General features: G+C 47.5%; 1 protein-coding gene across 1 annotated transcript in view; it reads left to right on the forward strand.

The window, feature by feature from the left end:
- The window catches only part of DOCK3 (dedicator of cytokinesis 3), a 203,857-nt gene that overhangs the window by 167,770 nt on the left and 17,180 nt on the right, over positions 1–18,907 (forward strand). The window contains exons 29-36 of the mRNA XM_024746488.1: positions 1,200–1,226; positions 1,352–1,447; positions 3,129–3,189; positions 3,926–4,019; positions 6,292–6,440; positions 12,711–12,797; positions 14,141–14,245; positions 18,326–18,467. Of these exons, the coding sequence (XP_024602256.1) occupies positions 1,200–1,226; positions 1,352–1,447; positions 3,129–3,189; positions 3,926–4,019; positions 6,292–6,440; positions 12,711–12,797; positions 14,141–14,245; positions 18,326–18,467 (761 nt within the window). The remainder of the gene's footprint in view (positions 1–1,199; positions 1,227–1,351; positions 1,448–3,128; positions 3,190–3,925; positions 4,020–6,291; positions 6,441–12,710; positions 12,798–14,140; positions 14,246–18,325; positions 18,468–18,907) is intronic.

The following is an 18,907-nucleotide window of genomic DNA, read 5'->3' on the forward strand; positions in this document are numbered from 1 at the left end:
TGACCAAATAGTGTTACATAAACACTGTTCACGTCTGAGAACTGAAAGCCACTGATAACCAAGGAGCAGCATTTCCCAATCTGTGTTTGGGGAAGATGTTTGTAGGTATGCTGGGGGGAGGTGGGCGTGGATCATGGGCTAATCAGTTTAGAAAAGACTCAGTTAAATAAAATCGAACAGGCCTCTGTATTATAGGACTTCTCAAAGCCTTTAATATTTAGAAAGATGTGAAAACTCTCTAAAAGGAAGGTGTGGTGATCAGCATCTTCCATGCTTTTTTGCTCACAGAACACCTCTCTCTGTCCTCCAGGACAGCAGAGCTCTGTAGAACAGTTTGGGAAATGTGAACACAGTGGCTTTTTCCACGCAGCTCAGAGGTGAAGGACAATGGTCCTACCTTCTCGCTCTAGTAAATGGGTCACATGGAAACCCTCACTTTCCCAGAAGCCTCGGCTCAAGTTAGATGCTGTGTGCAAGGAAGACAGCTGTCATCATTGCAGTGTTAACGGCAGTCAGGCTGTGGGTGTGAGTTCCCAGTGCTGGGTCCCTGGCTGAGGCTTCCACTCTAGGTGATTTTCATGACCTTAGGGAGCTAGGGACAGTGTACAAAAGGATCAGGAGTGAGACCTTGACCTGAGATAATCACTAGAGCAAACAGAAAGAGTCCATCCAGGTCATCATCCCCTAGGAGACAACTGTGAAAAGGCAGAGGATCTCAGAAGCCAGGCTCTTTGGAGAAGTCAGAGGCTACCTGGAGGTGACAGGAGCATGGGCTGGCAAGTGAGAAAAGCACCTGAGCATTTAGCTCTTGGCTCTGGCACATTTTACATGGGAGTATCCCATGACAGTGAAGATGACAGTGTAACTCCTGGACTCACTGTCCTTCACGCTGGGCCCTCAAGACTGGTTGGAATCTTTCCCTTGGTTTACTTGAAAACGTTGGTTAGTATGTTTGCTGAGGATGGTTCTAAGCAGTGATAGAGGCAGCCAGCCAATTGGCAAAGCCAGGTCTATCCCTCAGTGGACTCTTACTCCGCTGCTTCTTCAGAACAGATCTCACAGTGTGTACACCTAAAGGGGCTGGGGCTTTGAAACCGCTCCCTCAGTTCGGAACTTGCACAGGAGAATGGAAGACGTGTTCATTGGTTGCTGGCCAGTTCAGTAATTGCTTTGTCTTTGCTTTCTGCTGCATGGAGTAGAACCCAGCTGTTTGGGCCCTACCCCAGGTAAGACTGCAGTGTGGTAAGTCTGCCGTCTCCAGATCCATCACAGGCCCCACGGGCTCTGGGACCTTACTCTGGTGCCCAAGGAAGGCTCATGCATTGTGCATTGTGTTTGCTTCCACCAATAGCCTGCTGGAGAAAGTTGAACAGGAAACATGGCGCGAGACCGGCATTTCCTTTGTAACCTCGGTCACCCGCCTCATGGAACGCCTTCTTGACTACAGGTATCTTCTCAGGAACCTACCTGACCTCTTCTCTGGTCAGATGCTCTCCCCAGCAGGAGGATCCCCTGCCCTTAAAATTGAGACCTCGTGGCCATGAGAGGTAGGACTGTTCTGGTGTTGTGTGCCATCACCAGTCATTAGGAATCTCCTGATGGCCAAGGAGAAAGAGGAAGAAAGCCTTCTCCCAGGGTAGGCCAGGGCTTCCTGGGCTTACCCCCGATACGTGGGCACGTGTATCCAGGAGGTATCCCAGGGACATGTAGCCTTCTGGCTTTTCATCCAGAAAAGTCAAGGCTCAGAGGAATGGGCACAGCAGAGAGGAAGAGAAAGGCTGTCTCCAGAGCAAGTTAGGTCCTTAGCGCAGACCTTCCTCACAGCCATGTGGCAGATGGGCAGGAAAATATCACCTGGTACAGAAATGTGACCCAGGAGGACTTTCATTTGGTTTTTCCAGGGAAGGGGGACCCAACTTTTCCATGCCTCCATTCTTTGTGTAAAATCTGTTTATTTCTGTCCCTTGATCCTGGCCATGAGCAGATTAGAGGAGGCAGCCTGTGAGCTCAGAGATCTTTATGATACATTCAGTCTGGGAGTTCATGTGAAATTCATTTTTTCGTGAAAGCCTGCCTTCTTAGTCATATCATGGCTTTTGACTTAGCCTAAAAGTAACAATAATGCTACCATTGCAGCCTTAGTTATTCTGTCAGTAGAGTTCAGGCGATAGCTAAGAGTGCCTTTTGGGAACCTAGAGGAAGGTGATAAGGAATGAGGAGGAATGATAGAGGAAACCCAGACCCAAGCAATAGTTGTCTTCTCTGTGCTACATGTCATGCAGATGCCAAGGGAGAGCATCTGGGACTCCAGCTAGCTGCGTGTACAGGAAGCTTCTTGCTGGATTCACCAGTCTGGTTCTCATTCTCTTTCATCCCCTTGTGCTAGGCCTTTCTCCTCCCCAGAGGAGCTTGGCTTTGACCAGTCCCTGCCCTCCCTTGGCAAGGATTCATTCTCAGTGTTCCTGCTGTTCTGTGTCTGGAAGGCCAGCCATGACCCCTCCTAAACCCAGCCCTACTCAGCATGAATGCAGCTTAGCTCTGGCCGAAGCTACCCCTAAATCAGAAAAAAAGCTCCAAACCAACTGCTCCTAGTTAGAGGGGATTCCAAAGACTAGTGCACAGGAAGAACACTATAGGGAGAAAAGCGAATGAGATTATGTACATGGCAGCCATGTCGTGGTTGCTGTAGCCACAGGGTCCTGAAGGTGGGTCCCTAGAGTAGAGTGTCTTGGCTTCTATGAAACACTGTCCTACAAGATGAAAACTGCCCTTTAAGGAAAGCTCTGTGCCTCCCCTTTTGGAAACTTGAGGACTTAACCTTCTACTTTACTGACATACTCTTTTGTGCTGAAGGCATTGGTAGGTGTTACTTAATGCCCTGATATAGCATCTGGGCTCTACACTCTGCCACCAGAGCAAGGGGTCCAGTTGAACAGAGATCTTTGAACCCTAGGAGTGGGTCCAAAGCTTAGAGGGAGCTCACAGTACAGTCTCATCTGTGGAAGAAGTTTCTGTTGGAGAGCATCCTCATCTGGGGTTTGGACATACTAATGCCTCAGTGACACTGCAGGTCTCTGTGTTGTCCCAGAGGCACCACTTTGTGCATTCATCTGTGCTCTCCCTTCCAGGGATTGCATGAAAGGAGAGGAGACAGAGAATAAGAAGATCGGCTGCACTGTTAACCTGATGGTGAGAGAATATGGGCTCTTCCTCCTCTCTGCCTCGTAGTGTGGCTTCTGTCCTGCCCTGTGATTGGCCTGTCCTTTCTACAATACATGGCTATAAGCCTAAGGGGTTTTTTTGGTTTTTTGTTTTTTATTTGGTTGCTCTGGGTCTTAGGTGTGGCAGGCGGGCTCCTTAGTTGCAGCAGGCAGGCTCTTTAGTTGCGGCATGTGAACTCTGAGTTGCAGCATGCATGTAGGATCTAGTTCCCTGACAAGGGATCAAACCCGGGTCCCCTGCATTGGGAGCATGGAGTCTTAACCACTGTGCCACCAGGGAAGTTCCAAGCCTAAGGGTTTGAGTCAGGACATCAGCTCTGTTACTGGTAACTTGGAAACTTGCACCTCATCACTCACATTCCTACTTGGGAAAGGAATGAAATGAGCTTCTCTTTGGACAGAGCTCTAGCCTGGCCTCTTGGCAAGGTCCCGCCAACCCTGACATACTCTAATTTCCAGTCTTCCCTGGTATTCTTCCTCTGTCTCATCACTCAGGGCTCCTGCAGATCTGCCAGAGGTTTCACCCCCAGCAGGTGTACCTTCTGGCTGGTCCCTTCTCTTCCTGGTGCTGGCTACCTCCACGGCCTGTCTTCTCCCTCCTGTCCAGCACACCCAGGGTTTTGGCCAGCTGCCTGGAGTTCAGAGATGGCCTCCACAGGCAGCAGCCTCTCCCATCTTCATTTATATTTCCTTCTCTCTTACAGAACTTTTACAAATCTGAGATTAACAAAGAAGAGATGTATATCCGCTATATCCATAAGCTTTGTGACATGCATTTGCAGGCCGAAAACTACACAGGTAAGTGGGAAGGGGAAGCTACACCTCCCCATGAGGACAGACTGGACATACATGCACAGCTGGCAGAGAAAGGCTCTGAGCTGGTGCCTCCCAGATTTTAGCAGAGTGTCAGGACCCATGATGCCCATCACCTCACTCCTTTCCCTCAACTCCTTTGTAACGTGGTGGAGAAAAAGCAGGTGGAACTTCCACTTGTGCCTTGCTGCCCAAAGCTCTTCCACTCTCCTTGCCTCCTATTCACCCGCTCTGAGGCCTCAAGGGTGACCTCCAAATTCTGGTGTGCCAGGTTCAGAGCATCCTGAGCTCACGGTCCCTCTTCATGAGCAGAACTTCTCTGAGGACCTTCACAGCTGGAACTAAGTGAGGCCATAACACAGGAACATCAGCCTAACCCTGGGACTTCCAGAACTTGCTGGCAGACCTGCCTTGCAGTCTGGGCTCCTCCCCTGCAAGTACACAACAGCCCCACATTGAGCTCCCAGTGGAGAGTATGGAGAATGTTCACCTTACTTTCTGACAGACCAGACAGGGACCCTTTCATTGTATCTACAATTTAATCCATTACTACGGCCCTTTCTAAAAGAACAAATTTAAAAGCATTTCAACATACCTGTCACACTCTGTTTACTGAGCGCCACTTTGAGTCAGGAAGATATGTGTACCCATGTGTGTCCTGCCTGATTACCTTGTATCATAGTTCCCCCAAAATAGCCACTTCTTCACTGTGGTGACCAGCCATCACATCTTAGCCCTTGAGCCATAGGACTTGAATTTGTATCATAGGCCAGGAAATTCAAGCTATTCTTGTCCACAGCATTACGAGAATTAGATGAATTTGTAGAAACACAGAATCCTCCTTCCTTATTTTATGTTAGATGTTAAAGAGTGTTTTGCATAGATTCCACCTTTCCTGACACAGCTTGGCAAGAATTAAATCTGAAATGACTGGGATGAACCTGCCATTCTCTGCGTCCACTTCCACCCATGATCCCAGCAGCCCTTTGAGAGGGCAGTGAAGTGATAGACTGAAAAGTTCCATGTATCAATAGAGGCATTTACTAAACTCCTGGAGGACTGGGCCATCACTGAAAGGCTATGTCAGGAATTTAGACAGAGAGAGGTTGCTGAGCCTTGCCTCTGGTGGCCTCAGGAGTAACATCTGAAAAGAATATTGGCAGGGAAGAAAAGGATTTCACATGGTTTTCTGAGTTCTAGAGGGAGGCCTTGAGGGCCTCATGGGCTTGTTCCCAGTGAGAAGGGGCTTCACAGCTCCAGTGAGGAGGCACGTATATCCCTGGGCAGGAGGGTCCAGTAGCCAGAGCATAGGCAGAGCGCAAACGTGAGCAGGAGCCTGGAAAGTGGCTGCAGGCAATATACCTGGCTAAAACTGGAAGTGGGTCACTAGATAATTTGAAAAGAGATTCTTCATAGTCATGGGGAGCAGATTTGAATAGGGCCTTGAAGGCCAGGCAGAAGCTAGAACTAATTAACTTGCTAGTAGGAGATGCCCACTAAAACTGAGCAAATAGAACAGGAAAGAGCAGACTGTATCATGGGACTATAAGCCGCTGCTGTAACTCAGTCTTACTGAGTCTTTGGGATTTAGGAAGCTACAGCATTTAGCTGCGGTTGTTTTGTAAACCCTCTCCAACTGTTCCACATGTATGGGAGGTGTCACAGGGCCCCGCCCTGCGCCCAGCATCCATTTTAGCTTCCTCCAGGAATGGAGCCCATCACACAGTTATCACCGTACACACTCCTTCTCTCTGGTCCTTTTAGAAACGGTCAAGATAAGGAGAAAGGGTCATTCCCAGGGCCATGCTGAGCTCAGAAAATGGAGCTGGAGGCATTGAGGCTGGCTTCGGGAGGGCTGAGAAAAGCCTTAGTCAGTGCTTACCCCTCAGAGCCAGTTCTGAAAAGGTTGGAAAAGAAGCTCTAGTCAGTTGAGCCAAAAGGAACCCAAGAACTCTCTCTGACATGTCTGTGTGTCCCAGAGCAAAGCAACCTGTACACAGACCCCTAGGTACCTGAGCCATACTTTATCTAGCACCCAGAGCAGGTGACCAGGCTAAGGGAGGAAGGTGTCTACTAGGATCTTTGGTTCCTTCATGCTGTGTTCACGGGCTATTCACTGGCTGGACAGCCCCTCTATCTCAGCTTTGGCATCCAGCATCCCTGATCTGGGCTGCACATGCCTTGCGCTGGCATGCTGCTTAGCCTGGTCCCTTGGCACCTGGCTGCCCCTGGACCTCCATAGCCCCTGTCCCCACAGAAGCTGCGTTCACTCTGCTCCTCTACTGTGAGCTGCTACAGTGGGAGGAAAGGCCACTGCGGGAATTCCTCCATTACCCATCCCAGACAGAGTGGCAGCGCAAAGAGGGACTGTGCCGCAAGATCATCCACTACTTCAACAAAGGCAAGGTGGGTGTTATTAGGCAAGGCTTTGAGCGTCTCAGCTTCTACTGTACTACGTGGCATCTTAACGCTACAGGGATGGCAGCAGCTGCAGAGGGTACTGTGTGGGGTGGTGAGGGGGTGGAGGCCCATATGTGTGCGTTAGATTTGGAGGCAGCATGACTTTCTCTGGGGAAAAAAAAATAACAGCTTAATTCTGTGGCTTGGAAGCCAATTCCAGATTGGGGATGTAAGAGACAACCCCACATACCAGCTTTGCACATCTGTAAATACTAATGCTCCAACAGCAGGGGCTTTGGGCCCCCTGCTTATATATATTAGATTTACTTAAATTATTGTAGCTTTCTGCTCTGCTATAGAAAATATGAGCTGTAAAAATTAATGGATTCTAACCACAGCCAATGGAGGCCTGTACTGCCTCTTACGGGTACATGTTCTTGTCTTGGATTTCCCTTCCTTACAGCATAGTCTGGGCTCCTCTCATTGGGGTTATTCTCTATTAAACTTGATTCTGTGGAATTAGCAGGCATTGTCAGCATTGGTTCAGACTTCCTTGGGACTTCCCAGCCATTCTGCTCCAATCTCTGGGAGAGGTCCTTGTGGGGCCCTCTGACCCACCTATGGCCCATACACTGGAAAGGCTGCGCTTGTGTAACTTGTTGAAGCTGTTCTCTCATTACTCAGCTTGGAGCATGTTAAAAAGCTGAAACAGGATTGTTCAGGGAACTATAGTGGCTGAACTCCAGACTTGAATGGAAATTGGTTTTTTAAAATAAGCTTTTTTATCATTAAAAAAGAAAGATTTAAACATTAATAACTTCCGCCCATAAATCAGAAAACATTCATCAGTTTTACACAACATGAGAGACTTTTGTTTGTCAAAAACATTCACCCATGTAGGGAACACACTGGCAAGCAGGAACCTTTCCAAAACCTCAGGAGCTCTCATTTCACCTGGCCCAGAAAGGAGACCCATGCTTAGCTGTCAGCCAGCCACACATGACTGAGCCACAGTGCCAGCCCAAAGGCTCCTCTCCTTGCTGGTCCAGAGATGGACGGAGGGCCCCATGCCAGTACACTTTTAGGTCTGTCTTCCTGGCACCCAGCCCACCTGGAGCTGCCACGTACCCATATGCCCAGCGAGCCCTCCCAGCTCTGAGGGAATGGCATAAGCATGGTGTGAGTGTGCATGAGTGTTGTTAGTATATTAGCTTATTTTTCTTTCCATGGGCATAGAGTACAGAGTAGAGTTATGCTTATCTGATTGAGCCCAGCAGTGGGACACGTGAGCATTAATGGTCCCCTTTTCACCCCACACTACAGTAGTGTTAAGAAAGCAGGTTTAAAGGTTAGTATGAACAAGGGAAGGTAATGCAAAACCTGCCTGAGTATTGTGGATAAGCAGGAAGGGGAGAAGGACTGGGAGGCTCTGTAGGCTACCTTGTCAGGGATCTTCCCCTCCTTCTAGCAGCCCTGACTTTGGTGTGAATTGCTGGGGGAGCAGCTTCTGTGCTGAGAACAGACCACTCAGTGAGCCCTTTCATGAGTTCATCCTCAAAGGGGTATTTATCACAACCATTCTCTTGGGCTCATACAGAAGGTCCAACTTTTCTGTTTCTGTACCTTCATACCTGACAGAACCAGTAGATAGGGCTAACCAGTTCTCTTAAAAGCATTCAGGGTTTTTTTGCTAATGGCTCCAGAAAAGCAAAACCTGTCTGATGCAAGAAAAGTGCTCCTGGGCTTCCCTGGTAGCGCAGTGGTTAAGAATCTGCCTGCCAATGCAGGAGACACGGGTTTGAGCCCTGGTCCGGGTAGATCCCACATGCCACGGAGCAACTAAGCCCATGCACCACAACTACTGAAGCCTACGTGCCCTAGAGCCCATGCTCTGCAACAAGAGAAGCCACCGCTATGAGAAGCCCGCGCACCACAACGAAGAGTAGCCCCCGCTCTCCACAACTAGAGAAAAGCTGGTGCGCAACAATGAAGACCCAGCGCAGCCAAAGATAAAATAAATAAATAAATTTTAAAAAATAGAAGGAAGGGGAGGCGTGAAGATGGGAGCTGGTCCTTCATTTCAGGGAAGAGGGAGCAGACAGTAAGGGAAGCTGGGAGGAGGCCTCTGACCCCTAAAGCATACAGGCCATCAGGACCGAACCAACCCTCCATGTGGGGGTGGGCTTGGACTCTACTGCTGAGGGCTGCTATTGTTCACACTCCTTTGAAGGAATGAGTCTGTTGCTTCTAAAATGTTGTGTGTAGACAGAAGTACAAAGACTGACAGCCTGGAGTCCCAGGCTTTTGCCTTCCTTTCCAGTTTGAGTAAAGTGAGCCAAGTCAGTGCAACTTTTGTGCCATCCCTGTCAGTGGGGGCAACAAGGATGTATAAACACACATCTGCCCAAGCTGGTAGAAGTGATTGGATTTCAGACACTGGTTAGTAGTTGTGTAGTTGGCTTTGCCTCCTGCCAGAAGGAAGGAAACCAAGAGAGAAGATGTAGATGGGATGCATTGTATCTGCAGGGCGTTCCCTCCCTGTGTTCCGAGGTAGCTCTCAAAACCCCCAGCGTTCCAGCACAACCCTCAAGGCTGACAGAGTGTCCTGGCTCACCCTTGGGGGTTGGAGGGGCAGGCTTGGAGCAGCAGGGCTACAAATTAGGGCAGAGATGCCAGCGAGGCAGATAAGCATTGATCCTAATAGAGTAGAACTGCTTTACTGGGAGCTACCGTCAGCAGACAAAGCGCCTTTAGCCTCACATGGGTTCCTCATCACCTAAATGAGCAGTTCCCCATGGGGCGCTCCTTACAGGCTGGCTAGCAGTCTGCACACAGCTCAGCTGCTTCGCCAGCCCCCTTGGATCTTCCTGCCAGGCAGACCCTCCTGTGGGCCCTTCACTGAAACCTGCCCAAGCAGCACTTGGAGCCAGAGAGAGGACAGACATGTGCCCCCTTAAAAGCTGTGATGTGGGGGTACAAGAGGCTTTCTAGCTCACTGAGGCAGAGGCATTGTATCGGAGCAGGGAGTCAGGGTCTATTTAAAATTCTCTTTGGTTTGTTTCAACATTTTTAATTGGTCCTGCAGTTCAATCCATATGGCGTTAATTTCTTCAAAGGATAAGAAACACAGTCCTGGGCTTCCCTGGTGGTGCAGTGGTTGAGAATCCGCCTGCCAATGCAGAGGACACGGGTTCGAGCCCTGGTCCAGGAAGATCCCACGTGGCGCAGAGCAGCTAAGCCCGTGTGTCACAACTGCTGAGCCTGCGCTCTGCAGCGTGCGAGTCACAACTGCTGAGGCCCACGCGCCTAGAGCCCGTGCTCCGCAACAAGAGAAGCCACTGCAATGAGAAGCCTGCGTACCACAGCGAAGAGTAGCCCCCGCTCACAGCAACTAGAGAAAAAGCCCGTGCACAGCAACGAAGACGCAATGCAGCCAAAAATAATTAATTAATTAATTAATTAATTTTTAAAAAGAAACACAGTCATGAATAAAACATGGAGAGTATTGTCCTTCTCCCTGATGCTATTTCAAATCTGTTTTTTAATATAGTCCTTATTAAACATTCATACTGAAATATTGATGGGTACAATTATAGTATGATATCTGATATTTGCTTCCAAAACTATGGGGAGGAGTAAGTGGATGAGATATTTAATGATACAAGACTGGCCATGAGTTGGTCATTGTTGAGGTTGGGTGATGAGTACCTAGGGGTTCATACTTCCGTGTTTCTATATGTTTAAAATTTTCCTATAATAAAAATTTTAATTAGTACTTAGAAGTTGGGGAGAAGAGCCTGGCTAAAATGTCAAGTAAACCTTTGATTTCCAATCTCGCCAAGAGAGAAAGCACTGTATTAAAAAGAGGAGGAAATGGACAATATTGCCCCTTAGTGAAGGCCACTGTTAGATGAGCCGGCCACCATAATAGGAGCCACACCACGGAAACAGCCCGAGACGTGATTAGGCAAGGATTATCTGAAGCCTGCTCTAAGATTTGAACATTTCTGTAAAGGAAATTATCAGACCTACTACCAAGCCCTTGGATAGCTACTTCCTACTTAGCTTCCAGACTTGTTTCTAAGCTTAAATGATCTTAGTTTAAAAGTCATTGTTTCCTTCATTAACTCATTAAATAAATCTTTATTGAGTACCTGCTCATGGCTGGCACTGTTCTAGGCTCTGAGGATAAAGGATATAAACAGGATTCCTGCCCTCATGCAGCTTATCATCTAATTGAGACTAATACAACATAAAAGTAAATACTTTTTAGCCCAGAAATAAACCCACACACCTATGGTCAATTAATCTTCAGGCAAGAATATACAGTGGAGAAAAGACAGTCTCTTTAGCAATTGGTGCTGGGAAAGCTCGACAGCCGCATGTAAATCAGTGAAATTAGAAAACTCCCTCACACCATACACAAAAGTAAACTCAAAATGGCTTAAAGGTTTAAATTTAAGACATGACAACTTAAAGCTCCTAGAAGAGAATATAGGCAAAACAATCTCTGACATAAATTGCAGCAATATTTTCTTAGATCAGTCTCCCAAGGCAAAAGAAATAAAAGCAAAAATAAACGGGACCTAATCGAACATACAAGCTTTTGCACAGCAAAGGAAACCATAAACAAAATGAAAAGACAGCTTACGGACTGGGAGAAAGTATTTCAAATGATGCAACCGACAAGGGCTTAATTTCCAAAATATACAAACAGCTCATATAGCTCAATATCAGAAACAAACAAACAACTCAATCAAAAAATGGGCAGAGGGACTTCCCTGATGGTCCGGTGGGTAAGACTCCGTGCTCCTAATGCAGGGGGCCCGGGTTCGATCCCTGGTCGGGGAAATAGATCCCGCATGCATGCCGCAACTAAAGATCCCATGTGCTGCCAATAAGACCTGGCACAGCCAAAATTAATTAATTAATTAATTGTTAAAGAAAAGAAAAAACATTAAAACAAAACCAAAAAACGTGGTTGCACCATTTAAAAAAAAAAGGGCGGAAAACCAAAGTAGACATTTCTCCAAAAGAGACATAAAGATGGCCAACAGGCACATGAAAAGATGCTCAGCATCACTAATTACTAAAGAAATGCAAATCAAAACTACAGTGAGACATCACCTCAAACTAGTCAGAATGGCCAGCATCAAAAAGTCTACAAATAATAAATGCTGGACAGGGTGTGGAGAAAGGGAACCTCCTACACTGTTGGGGGCAATGTAAATTGGTGCAGCCACTATGGAGAGCAGTATGGAGGTTCCTTAAAAAACTAAAAATAGAGTTAGTTTTAGTTACATGTTTCAGCAATCCCACTCCTGGGCATATATCCAGAAAAGACAAAAATTCTAATTCAAAAAGATACATGCACCTAATGTTCATGCCAGCACTATTTACAACAGCCAAGGCATGGAAGCAACCTGTGTTCGTCAACATATGAATGGATAAAGAAGATGGCGAAGGGTGTATGTGTGTATATATATAATGTAATATTACTCAGTCATTAAAAAGAATGAAATACTGCCATTTGCAGCAACATGGATGGACCTAGAGATTATCATACTAAGTGAAGTAAGTCAGACAGAGAAGACAAATATTATATATCCATGTGGAATCTAAAAAAATTATACAAATGAACTTATTTACCAAACAGAAACAGACTCACAGACAGAGAAAACAAACTTATTGCTACCAAAGGGGAAAGGGTGGAGGAGGGATAAAGTAGGAGTTTGGGATTAACAGATACACACTACTATATATAAAATAGATAAACAACAAGGATGTACTGTATAGCACAGGGAACTACATTCAATATCTTGTAATATTGGAATCTGAAAAGAATATATGTATGTGTGTGTGTGTGTGTGTGTGTGTATATATATATATATATATAACTGGATCACTTTTGTGTACCTGAAACTAACACAATATTGTAATTCAACCGCACTTCAATTTGAAAAAGTAAATACTTTTTTTATACAAGAGAACTTCAGAGTAATGAAAGAGAATGGTTGGGGTAATGCCTGTCCTTGACAAGGTAGTTAGGGAAAGGCCTCTTGGAAGTGGAAACATTTGAGTAGAAACCTGAAAACTATGCCTCAAGCCAGAAAACCAGTGCTATGTGTTCTCCACAAATTGGTTTTGAGCATATGTTCTTTGTGACATACGATTTGCAGGAGGCCTTTGGTTGTGCCCTCTGATATGTTTGATGTGGGCTTGGGCCATTCCAAGGCTGCCTGAGGTGCTGAAGCCTTTTTCCTATTTCTGATGCAGAGTTGGGAGTTTGGGATCCCACTGTGCAGGGAGCTGGCGTGTCAGTATGAGAGCCTCTACGATTATCAGAGCCTCAGCTGGATTCGGGTGAGCTTTGCCCTTCCCCCACCCCAACCCTGAGTGGAGGTGCTAGCACTTTTCTAAGGGAGCGTTTACTGTGGACCCAGCCCTTGGTTTAGTGCTGTGGACAGTACAGGAGAAGCAAAAGCCAAGGTTCCTGCTCTCAAGATGCTTGCATTATGGCTGGGGAACCAAAACAAACACATGACAAATGATTGTATGATCCAGACCCCGAGGGCCACTGGTGCTCAAGGAAGGGAGAAGCAGCATACACAGGTTAGGATGGGGGTTTCAAGGAGGAGGTGGCAGCTCGACTTCATGAGGAAGCTTTTCCTGAAATGATTTTGTTCAGGTATGCTTCATCTGAAAACATTATAAGCTCTTTCACTGCCTTGGCTTATGGTCAATACTGAGCACCCAAGTAAAGGAAGTTCTTCTTCCCTTCTTTGATGAAAAATATTCAAAATTAAGTGAAATGGACTTTGAAGGTCTCCCAAATTTTTCCTAGTTGCCGGTGCTGGGTATTAAATCGTAACAGTCATTGGCAAAGAGAAGTCAGGAATCTCAGTTCATCCTCCTCCTGCACCCTTTTCAGCATGGCTAGCTCTTCTGTGTTCCCTGATCCTGATCAGGATTTGGGCCTATATAATAGATGTGGTTCTCTAGCAGTAGCTTTTTGACTGGTCTTTGAAGGCCGCTGCCCGCTGGCAGGCTGGCTTGATTGAGTGCATTAGGGCTGTCTTCCCAGTCAGATTTCAGTGAGTTTTTCTGAACCTGAAGCCAGGCCATCCAAGACTAAAAAACTTATCGACCTTGGTAATACCAGACCTCTGGATATTAGTTCAACTTTTAAAGTTTAAAATCTCATAAATTGGGACCAGTACGAGTGATGCTGGTAACTAAGCCTTCCTCATTCTGTTAGCATCGAGTCAGATGACAAATGAACAAGAGCAATGCAGATGGACTGATGGAAAATGGTGCCACCTATAAGCAACACTAGCTTATACTCAATTGGTATAGTGAGTATCAGTCAAAACCAGGAATTCCTGAGCAAAAAAAGGAAGTCCATGTTAAATGTGTATCCCTGAAAGTACAGGAAGCCTGAGCCTCTGTGGGGCTGAGTCTACTCATTGGGAAGGATACTCCAAGCAGCCTCTCAGGGCTGCTTCACCGTCAGATGACAATGGAGAGCGAAGACTTCCTCTCCATCAGACAGTTCCCCAGGGAGAGGTTGATCAGGGCTAGGGGCTCACTTTTTATCTAGACTGAGTCACCATGTTCTCTTTCCAAAAGACAGTGTCTACTTAGGCCTGGGAGAACTTGCTTTGGACACCACTAGCAGTCAAGCCAACTGCCTTTCTCGTTCACAGAAAATGGAGGCCAGCTACTATGACAACATCACGGAGCAGCAACGCCTGGAGCCTGAGTTCTTTCGGGTCGGCTTCTATGGCAGGAAGTTTCCTTTTTTCCTTCGGGTGAGTCCATTCAGGTAGTCACAAGAACTTCTATCATATTTTACACGTAAGTTATTTATAACCTGTTTTTTTTTTAACCTTTTTCCTATTCTATTGAATACTTCTTTTTGAAGGAATGACCAGCCAACAAAAAGCATTTGGCTTAATTTGACTGGACTGGCTACCAACTTTAGACTGTTTCTCTCTGCAGTACTGTTTTGTAGCTACCTGGAATGTATGAGGGTGGTTTTCTTACCAAATCAACCAAGTTCCTGCAGGAAATGACCAGGGTGTGAGAATGTCCCATAGGTATGTTTAGAAACCTTCCAACTTCTGTTTCCAGTGCCTGGAATTCTCCAGTGTGACTGTTCTCAGCCAGACAGGACCTCAGTACAGCCCTGACCTCAACAGTTGGCAGTACACCAGGGTGGAGAATTATTGATTTGAGAGATTTCAGAGGATAGTCCCCTTGCTCCTGGAGTTTGTGGGAGCTGCCAAACATGGGATTTGGCTGTGGAAAGCTTTTCCTAGGCAGCCAGTTCTCTGGCCCATGATGATTACAGCCATTTTCCTCCACCATTGCTGGAAAGGCTGAGCTGGTATATAAACAGAGTGGAAGGAATGACTGAGCACAGACATACTGACACCAGTTAAACAGTTGCGATTTTTTTTCTCTTTAATCAGCACAACCCAGAGGTTCCAGGAGAAGTCACCCTGGGCTTGTAGGCTGTAGCCCACACGGATTTGCTGTTCCCAAATGACCTAAACGAAGCTGTGCTGATGAAAGAGCCCTAGGGCTGCAGTTGAGACCTAAGAGTAGCTCCGATTGTCCCCAGTTCCAGTATCATACTAAGGTTCAGTGTCCAGGAAGCAGCTGGGAAAATTCATAGGATTCCCTTGATGTGTTTGGGATCCTATCTTACTGGAGAAATTGCTTTAGCCAGTGAGCAATAAGCTTGGTATCTCATCAAAGGTCAACTGAGCTTAATGGCTCCTTACAAAAAGCCAGTCTGCTAAGCAACAAAGTCCAGGCTGACTACATTTCAGATGTAAGGCAGGTCAACATGCACATTTCTTGGGCAGTAATCATTATAGGCTAAAATGAAAGTGATTTCTGCAGGAACTAGCAATAGTGATAGGGACAGCAAGCACACTCTGCCTGATCATGATCCCCAGAAGGCTCTAAGTCTGTTGCACAGGAGTGTTTATAGTAGCAGAATGTGAATAAGTAGAGGATCTCCTCAGGAGACTGGACCTCCTTCATTCTCTAGGGACCATCCAGTCCAGGCATATCAGAAGTGGCATGTTTGTTGCCCCCATCAGCATAGATCATACAACAGCAGTGGGGGTAAAGGTCAACAGAAGAGAAAGAAGGAAAAAAGAAAGAAGGAATAGTACAAGAATTAGGAACCAAAAGCATCTCTACAAAGCCCTTTGATAAGCTAATGATTATAGCCCTGTAAGTTATTTCTTTCGCATTTTATCTTTGCAAATTATGCTTGTCATTTTATTCTCCTTGTTTAGTCCCACAATTTTTATGTCATCAACCAGATTTTACTCCAAAACATCATTATTTTGAGTATTACAAAATCAGGCCCTGATGTTCCCCATTTCTGTCTTTGTCAAGCAGGAGGTCTCCATCACGGTTCCACCTGGCTCCCACCCCTCATGCTCATGTCACAGGGAACATCAGTATCTCAGGGCTCTCAGAGCTTTCTGACAAGTAGGACCTGGCATAGTACCTGCATCTGAGCCATTCATACAGTGTTCTCAAGTGACAGTCTAAATGTTCAAATATGGTTTCAAGGGTGCCAGTAATGGAGGAAAAATAACAAGAGGTGTTAGGAAATATCATCCATCAGTCCATCCTCATTTCCACACTAGGAGCTATGTTTCATGCATACAAATCTGCCTGGCCTGGCTACATGCTGCCTTCCCTTCCCTCAGGTGCTCAGTTCATCTGTGGCAAATGGAATAAGTCCAGTAGAGGTAGCCGTTTGCCTTGTAAATGGCAAGGGCAAAATGGAAAGCAGTGGCAGTCAGATCTGTCTCATGTAGGGATGCTGGGGCTCTCGCCTGAGCAGACTTGAAAGCGGCAACCAGCCTCAAGGTCAATGCTCTGTGCCTTCCTCCTGCTGGGTCTTCCCCAGAACACTAGGCTACTCTTTCACCTTCCCACATAGGCCATCTATTACTGTAGCTCTGTCAGCTTGAGTTCTCTGGACCATCTGCCCGTCTTGCCTCACAAATGTGATTATCTGCTAATCTGCATGGAGACAGGAAAACATCCAGCCCTCCCTCCTTGGGGGAATTTCTGTTTCTCTTCATTTGACTCATGAACAGACACTGGAGAGGATTGTACGTTTGTGAGTGGATATGAAAAGGCAAGTTCGAAACAGTTACCTTCTTTGTCAATTCTCCTTATCAAGCAAGGGACTTAGAAATGTCTCTGTCCTCTGTCTGTTCCACTGGAGAGGCCAGCCTGCTCCTCCTGACCTTGACTTCCCTTCCAGTGTTGCCTTTCCATTCTGATCCATCTGGACATGTGGCCTAGCCTTAGCTGAGTTCTCCCATAGTAAGAGAAGAAGTGAAAAGTGGGCAAAAATCCTATTCCAAAAAGGCTGAGGTCATCCACAGCCTGGCCTGTGATTATCCCTGTACTGGGAAGCGTAGGGCTGGCCCTGTGGAACCTCTCTCTCCCCCTTCCTCTGAAGACATGCCAAGAGGGGCTGCCAGTGCCTGACACCATTTGTCAAAGTGAATCTAGTGAGGCAGCTAGGCAGGCAGACAGATGTCACCAGAGAGCTTCAGAGGAGCCTCCTCCACCCACTCACTCTTGACCAGCTGTGAGGTAGGCAGAGCAGCAGGGTTGAAGGTGCCTTGTCATGCCTTCCGTACACAAAGAGAAAAACTGAGTCCTAACCTGTACCAAATATGATGTAACATGAGGTTTTAAGAAATCTGTAATTGGGGACTTCCCTGGTGGCACAGTAGTTAAAAATCCACCTGCCAATGCGGGGGACACAGGTTCGATCCCTGGTCCAGGAAGATCCCACATGTCATGGAGCAGCTAAGCTCGTGCACCACAACTACTGAGCCTGCACTCTAGAGCCCGCAAGCCACAACTACTGAGCCCACGTGCCACAACTACTGAAGCCTGCGCGCCGAGAGCCCGTGCTCCACAACAAGAGAAGCCACTATGATGAGAAGCCCGTGCACCGCAACAAAGAGTAGCCCCCACTCGCCGCAACTAGAGAAAGCCCACGCGCAGCAATGAAGACCCAACGCAGCCAAAACTAAATAAATTTATTTTTTAAAAAAAAAAGAAAGAGGACTTCCCTGGTGGCGCAGTGGTTGAGGGTCTGCCTGCCGATGCAGGGGACATGGGTTTGTGCCTCCGTCCGGGAAGATTCTACATGCCACGGAGCGGCTGGGCCCATGAGCCATGGCCGCTGAGCCTGTGCGTCCAGAGCCTGTGCTCCACAACGGGAGAGGCCACAACAGTGAGAGGCCCGCGTACTGCAAAAAAAAAAAAAAAAAAAAAGTGATCCTACGAAAACACACACCTGATCACCCCCTTTTCTAAATTACTTGGTGGCACCCATAGTGATACTCCTTGGCACACACCTGCAGGCATGTTCAGTCACCCTCCCACCAGTTCTCCACAAGCACCTTCCTGCTTGCTGTGCCTTTTCCTGTCTTGGCTTGTGGCCCTGGTTGTCATTGTACCCACATAGATTGCCCCCCACTCATCTCTACTGCGCCAACCCAGGTGGACCTTCCAAGGACTCTTTTCAGGCATGGCTATTTCCAAAATCTCACCCCGCCTCCCCACTTGCATCCCTTCCTGTGTGAGGAGCCCTCCCTCCCTCAAGCTTCCTGCAGCCTTTGCCGTACCTCCCACCCCGGGCTGTCACACCACAGTGCATTTCTCCCTTCTGCTGTCCCTTACCCTTCTTGACCATCATTTCCCTTAAGGCAGAGACTTAATGCTGTGTCCATGCCTACCACAGGGGTTCCTAGGACACGTCTGTGGGATGAGGATGCAGGGGATGGGTGGCAGCAGGCGAGGCATTGAGTGTGCTCTCCCATTTGTGGCAGAACAAAGAATATGTGTGCCGTGGCCACGACTACGAGAGGCTGGAGGCCTTCCAGCAGAGGATGCTCAGTGAGTTCCCACAGGCTGTCGCCATGCAGCACCCCAACCACCCAGACGACACCATCCTGCAGTGTGATGCCCAGTGTATCTTTTGACACTTAGTAGGGGAAGGAGGGCTGGGATCCTGGGAGGTGAGGCCCACCCAGTCAGCTACCCCTCTGCCATGTCCTTGGCCATACAGGCCAGGTTACCTGTAAGTCCTGAAGCAGAGTGTGTTCTCATTACTGACTGACACTTAGCAGGGCACTCGTGCTTCACAGAGGGGCCATGGCATGCCCTTAGCCATGGGGGCCTGGTCATCAGCTGAGCTTCAGGGGGACCTTTATCCCTCTGGTTGGCTGCTGCCAGCACCTGAGTTCCCACCCTGCCATATGAAGGGTCTGCCTAGGCAGCCAGCAGCAATCACTGTGGACTCTTGCTGCAGGGATACTCCACTTCTGTGTCCTGCTCTACTCCCACGTGCATCTGTTGTTACCCAGAGCCTTTGCCAGCAGGACGGGGGCACAGCTCTGGGGATGGGGGAG

The sequence above is a fragment of the Neophocaena asiaeorientalis genome, unplaced genomic scaffold, assembly GCF_003031525.2.
Source record: "Neophocaena asiaeorientalis asiaeorientalis breed wild unplaced genomic scaffold, Neophocaena_asiaeorientalis_V1.1 scaffold251, whole genome shotgun sequence".
NCBI lineage: Eukaryota > Metazoa > Chordata > Mammalia > Artiodactyla > Phocoenidae > Neophocaena > Neophocaena asiaeorientalis.